This window comes from Gymnodraco acuticeps, unplaced genomic scaffold (genome assembly GCF_902827175.1).
Source record: "Gymnodraco acuticeps unplaced genomic scaffold, fGymAcu1.1, whole genome shotgun sequence".
NCBI classification, from domain to species: Eukaryota; Metazoa; Chordata; class Actinopteri; order Perciformes; family Bathydraconidae; genus Gymnodraco; species Gymnodraco acuticeps.
The window spans coordinates 92-6,305 of record NW_022991408.1 but is presented as its reverse complement, the minus strand read 5'-3'; the positions used below and the strand labels follow the sequence as shown (position 1 = coordinate 6,305).

Genomic DNA, 6,214 nt, shown 5'->3' with positions numbered 1-6,214 from the left:
GTGTGTGTGTATGTGTTGGAAGGTATGAAAGGGATAACACCGTGAATGTATGAGCAGGAAAGTGATCAAAGAAAGGAAATACGTTTTAAAGGAGAAGAAAGAAAAGAAAAACAATCTAAGAAAGTTAAGGAATGGAAATGAAAGGAAGGAAAGGAATGGAAAAGGAAAATCAGGAATGCAAAGATAAGACCAAAAATCAAATAGGAGAAAGTCGAAGAAGACAACATGGATATTTCTAAGTTGGGTATATTTGATAAAACCAGATAAGAAATGTGGAAAGAGACAGAACACGAAGTAAAACACAGAGTCAGGAACGACGAGGTCTTCTCTCTTTAACAAACATCTCTTTATTTTGTCTCTACACCATTCAATAAATACAAAATACAAACCAGCTTCATATTCATAAACAACAATGACCGTAACAAATATGACTTATTTAGAAACAGAAATGGGAACAACCAAAGCGATGAGAGTGAGGCGAAGCTCCAATGAAACTGGAATAACATCAGGATGAGCCGGTTACAGTTTCTACTCACCCTGATGTCAAGAGAGCTGCAGCAGGAACGGAAGCATGTGCTTTCCTTTAGGAAGAAGCACTGAGTCTGATTTAATGGCTTGTTATCTCCTTATAACGGCACTGTTGCCAAGACAATGTTGCAAAATTCCTTAATTGGTAAAAAAGGTGGGAAAATGTGTTTAATTTTGTTGCTAATTATTTATTTAATTGTTAGGATCCTTTTTCTAAGATACCACTGTACTAGCATGTTTAAAAAGCATCAATTATGGTTTCTTTCTTAAGGTGTGTTTTCATTTCTCTACTCTGAACACAAGCTATATATAGTGTGAGGAAGCAGGTACGTTACCATAACAGTCATTACTTTTTTTGGGGGGGGCTAGAAGTGTATTTAATCCATATGAGTGGTATTCAGAATAAGGGGTAAGGGTGCCTCGTGTGGTCTACATGAGTATTACAGCAACACACCAAGAGAATAACTTTTAGCTTGCTTTAACTAAATTATATATTTGTTCACCTTGCAAAACATTCTCTCTTTTCAACAACATCAGAAAATATTAGAAACTTAAAATGATAAACAATTAAATCAGACTTTTTTTTTACTGTATGGCCTCTCAGGGCTTCCGTAGAGTTTAACCCTGTTTTGCCATTTTCTGTATTTCTCTGTCTTTGGTTAGTCTTCTTCTTTACTGGCAAACAAACAAACACACACTCACACACACACACCACACACACACACACACAACACACACACACACACACACACACACACACACACACACACACACACACACACCACACACACACACACACACACTCACACACACACACACACACACACACACACACACACACACACACACACACACACACACACACACACACACACACACACACACACACACACACACACATACACACATATAAGCAACACGTATCGTCTCTCTCCAGTGAGAGGCTTTATGGCTGAACTTCGAAGAGAAGCCCTGTCGATGAAATCCGACCAAAGTTGGACTCCCGAAAAAACTGAGCAAAAATGCGAAGCAGGAAAGGCGTGTAAAGTCTGGGTTGCTCCTCTTCGTAGCTTCGTCTTCATTTAAAGAGTCTTTGGACGTTTTTTTAATATTATTATCTCTGCTATTTTCTGCTCGTTACAATCCTGAAGCTGATAACAGGGTGGGTGAGGGGGGGGGGGGTCCCAGTGTGCAGTTCTGGGTTCAGGTCCATCAGTGGGATTGATGGGAAGGGTTTAAATGGAGAGGAGTTGTTTTGGAGTCTCCTCACAGATTCAGTGTCTCCAGTTTCGTCTTTTGTCCGGAGCTTTTGTCATCAGGACTTCTTCCTCTTTGGAGTCTGTGAAGAAGAACAACAAGAAATATGTATTTAGGACACAAGAAGGAGTTTATGCAGATTAAATAAAGCAGGTTAGCTCTCAAACATGACTTTTTAAACAAACAGTATGTCCTTTTCTGCCACAAGGGTTTATGTTATCAAAAACATGATGACAGCATACTTAAAGGAGATTAAGCAGATTTCTCTAGATTTCAATATTTGAAACATTTTGAATGTTGTAATGCGTAAATGTGTGTGTGTGTGTGTGTGTGTGTGTGTGTGTGTGTGTGTGTGTGTGTGTGTGTGTGTGTGTGTGTGTGTTTAGTACGTGTGATACTTAAAGGAGATCAAATAGATATCTCTAGCATTGAACATTGGAAACATTTGGGATAATGTAGCTACACCTCTTTTTAAAAAATAACATAAGTGTAGTTGTTTTAGACGTTTTAGTGTGTGTGTGTGTGTGTGTGTGTGTGTGTGTGTGTGTGTGTGTGTGTGTGTGTGTGTGTGTGTGTGTGTGTGTGTGTGTGTGTGTGTGTGTGATGCTCACCGAGGCACTCAGGACAGCAGACCCCCTCCTTGCGGATGAAGTCGGTGCAGCTCAGAGCGGGACACTGCTTCCTCTGACATTTAGTCACTCCGTGCTGAGCACAACCACAGAGGAGAGGAGGGTCAGTGAAATGCAATGTCTTCATTCTCAGAACCCACAACTTTACCTATAAAATATAAAAGTGGTATTTAATAGTCATTTCCCATCAGCCCCAGTACTCACGTCACACCAGCAGTTGATGCACTTCATCTCCCCCACCAGAGGCACCCAGGGGTGCCAGTTGTCGCTGTTCTGGTAGAAGCTCTTCCCGAACTTGCAGTGCCGGGGTCCGTCGGCCTGCATCATGTCGCTGTGCTCCAGCCCCACTGCTCCTGGGGGGGTGCCCTCCTCCTCCTCAGGACACTCCTTACAGCAGTCCGAGGGGTTCCTCCTCACAGGGTGGGAGCAGCTGAGCACCGGACACGTCACCTTCTCACAGTGCACCTCTCCAGAAGAGCCCTGAGGGGGAACGTAGGAACGTAGCAGCTTGTTATCATGACATACTGAAGCTGGTTTATTGCTTTTTCTACATTATTAAGTATTTACCCAATAGAATACTTGAGAAATGCAAACATCGCAAAACATTGTAATATACGTGTTATATTTTAATTTTATTGGACATTTTAATTTAATTTAATTTTTTCTTGAACATCTTATGTTTATAAATATTTCTGTTTCATATGATTTATTCTTTTCATTGGACATTTTACTTCAACTTATGTTTGAATACAAAAAATGGTATTATATTTAATAACGTTTTTTATTTGACATTTTAATTTAATTTCTTATTTTTATATATATATATATATTTTTTAATTATTTTACTGCACTTTTTCTTGAACGTCTTAAAATAAAATAAATATTTCAATTTTATTGTATTTAAACCTTTCATTGGATATTTTACTTTAACTTCTTATGTTTAAATATAACACTTTTTATTCGATTTAATTCGATTTTTATTTGACATTTTAATGTATTTTCTTATATTTATATGAATATTTATCCTTTAATTCATGTTGTCTTTTTACTGGACTTTTCCCTCTAACTATATATATATATTTTGTTATTGTATTCTTAAACACAAACAAACCCACTTTCTTCTGGTCTGAAAACATGAGGTCATCTTGTTGATGGACTGATTCCTGCCCTAGCGTCTTTGCAGCCTTGTAAAAGATCAACGAAGCATTAAGGGTTCCTGGAAAGTCAAACCCCTCCAGATGTGAGTGTGTATTTACCTTGCAAGTGCACACGGCACATTTAATATATCCAAAGGGCGGCACGAAGGGATGCCATGTTGTTCCTGGAGCGTGCATCTTCTGGTCTCCTTCAAAGTAGCAACCTGACAGAAAGAGCGGGAAAAACGGTTACAGTCAGAAAGAAAAGTAGTTTGAACTTTAGAGAGAAATAAATTGGGCTGCATATTAAACGTTAGAGGTATTGAAATGCAATCCCTTTTCATTTTAGCACTAAATCACACATGGAGGATTTGGGCCACATGTGGAAAGTATATGTTTTAAAGGTTTCCTATCAGGCTATTTTTAGGCATATATTATGGCTCTCAGATATATACAAATATACACAAACATGTCTATGATGGGTCTTGCTCATAAACAGATCATGCATTTGAGTAGGGATGGGTATCATTAAGGTTTTAACGGTACTACTACTTTTATCGATACCGCTTATCGGTCCGGTCTTTGAACGGTTCTTTTGGAGAACAGAATAAGGTAAACTAACAAACAAATTGTGAACAAAACTAACATTGCTTTTTATTTAAATAAAATAATATTTCACATCAAAAGAAACAACAATGTTTTAACAAATCGTATTAAATAATCTGATGACAGAACTGTGAACAGAATAGCTGAAACTTTAACTAAATAACTCAGTTTCCTCTAATCATTAACCCATGTTTGTATAATGTAGTTAACTCCGTGTGTTGCTGCTAGCATACATAACACCTGACGTGGAAACGTTACTCGTGGACGGGGCTACAGAGCTACTAGAAAGACAGTGGAACCCGGTGCATTCCTCCGTCTGGATGTGGAGCACTTTTGATAAATGTTTAGACACATTGCTCGTGTTACCGCCCTTACATGATAAACTCTTATTGCACTTTTGGTAACGAGCATCGAGACGGGTAAAGTTTAACCACACCTTGGAGCGCGTTCTCTCTGGATTGGAAAGATCGAAAATACTAAAAATACATCATAGACGCATTGTGTAGTCTTTTTGCGTATTAGAAACGGAGTTGGCGAAACTAAAACTGCAATATAATGTTTGTGTAGCAATAATACACATGACATATCTTTTTTACATGTCTCCAGTACCGATAAGAAGACCGATAACGTCGGAGCTTAACGGAACCACGGTCTTTAATAATCCCGTTGAATACCGGGGCTCGGTACCCATCCCTACATTTTAGACATCGCTCATACCCCTCTATTGAAGCCCTGTTAGAAAAACCCTGATTTTGGGTCCTTAGAATGAAAACAATGTAAATGACGTCATATCGGACGCACATCTGGATCAGCTCCGTTGTTCCCCCGTTTTTAGAGATTTGGGTACGGAGGAAAAGAGAGAGGGTTTTATTTCCTTACACTTTGTGAGTCTCCTGACACCAGGGACACATCTTGGTGTATATCAGCAAGTGCATTTTGCATGAGAACTTTAAACTACATTCAGAATTGTTTATGAGATTGAAATGTATTATAAAGAGCTATTTTATGTCTGATTTAGGCATTGAACTCGTGTAAAACAGTCCAGACATGGAGAAAGAAACGACGCAGTACAAGAGGAGAGAATCGGAGAGGTGGACCTACCCTCAGGATGCTCCTCCACCTTCTCAGGATCCGTCACGTCTTTGCTCTCTGAACAGGAAGAAGAAGAATTAGCTTTCAACATCTGCGGAGAATCGGCCCCAAAACGTGGCTCACACCGAGCAGCTCCAAGCATCTCAAGGACTACAAGCTAGATATCTTCTCACCGTCACAGACTGGGCAGCACTGGTCCTCGGGCTGGAGGGTTTTGGAGCAGGTCAACACCGGGCAGATGACGGGGTCACAGATGACAGTTCGCTTCTGCAGGAAGAAAGCACGAGGAGTCGGTTCAATGTGCGACGTAGGATGACAAACCATATTCAGACGTAACCGAGGGGCGTAAACAAACGATTCTTCCTTCTCTTGTAATGCGTTTGGATTTAGTGCCAAATAAATGCATCCTGATCAACTAAACCAGAACTAGCACGGGGACCAGATCCTGGTCACTACGTGGAAATTCACGAACTTCAGAGGTTGGACATTCCTCGATAAGCAGGATCAACATTTTCCTTAATCTTAGCAGTGTGAGGTTTTGATCCAAGCTCAAAGCTGTTAATAAGTAACTTTAAGTGTTTTCGGGTCAGAGACTAAGTATTTAGCTTCCCGTTAGGTGCTCAGTTTATCCAAACAAAGCCTGTCTTTCAATTGTCGTGCAACATTTTCACTTTTAAACCGGCATGGTTACAGACGAAGCGTGCAAAATGATGTGTCTGGACATCTGGACGTTTTATATACATCAGTGTCTTGTTAGCAAATACATTTATTTACTGCCTTTTTGCAGTGTTGGAATTTAAGTACATCTACCAAAGCACTTAAGTACACATGTAAAGTACTTAATTCTGAAATGGGTGATACGTTGGTACTTTAAGTATTTTTTATGCAGGATTTCTTCTTGTACCTGAGTGTTTTTAGACTGTAGTATTGATACTTTTACCTATAAGTAAAATACCTCAGTACTTT

General features: G+C 39.4%; 1 protein-coding gene across 1 annotated transcript; it reads right to left on the bottom strand.

Moving 5' to 3' along the window:
* Positions 1–327: 327 nt before the first annotated feature.
* Positions 328–5,587, bottom strand: LOC117532432 (chordin-like). Its single transcript, XM_034195765.1, has 6 exons — positions 5,422–5,587; positions 5,258–5,305; positions 3,671–3,774; positions 2,619–2,894; positions 2,397–2,490; positions 328–1,867 (listed from the first exon to the last, which is right to left on the bottom strand). The coding sequence occupies exons 1-6, from the start codon at positions 5,570–5,572 to the stop codon at positions 1,803–1,805; spliced, it is 738 nt and encodes a 245-aa protein (XP_034051656.1). The 5' UTR covers positions 5,573–5,587; the 3' UTR covers positions 328–1,802.
* Between the last annotated feature and the right edge of the window lie 627 nt (positions 5,588–6,214).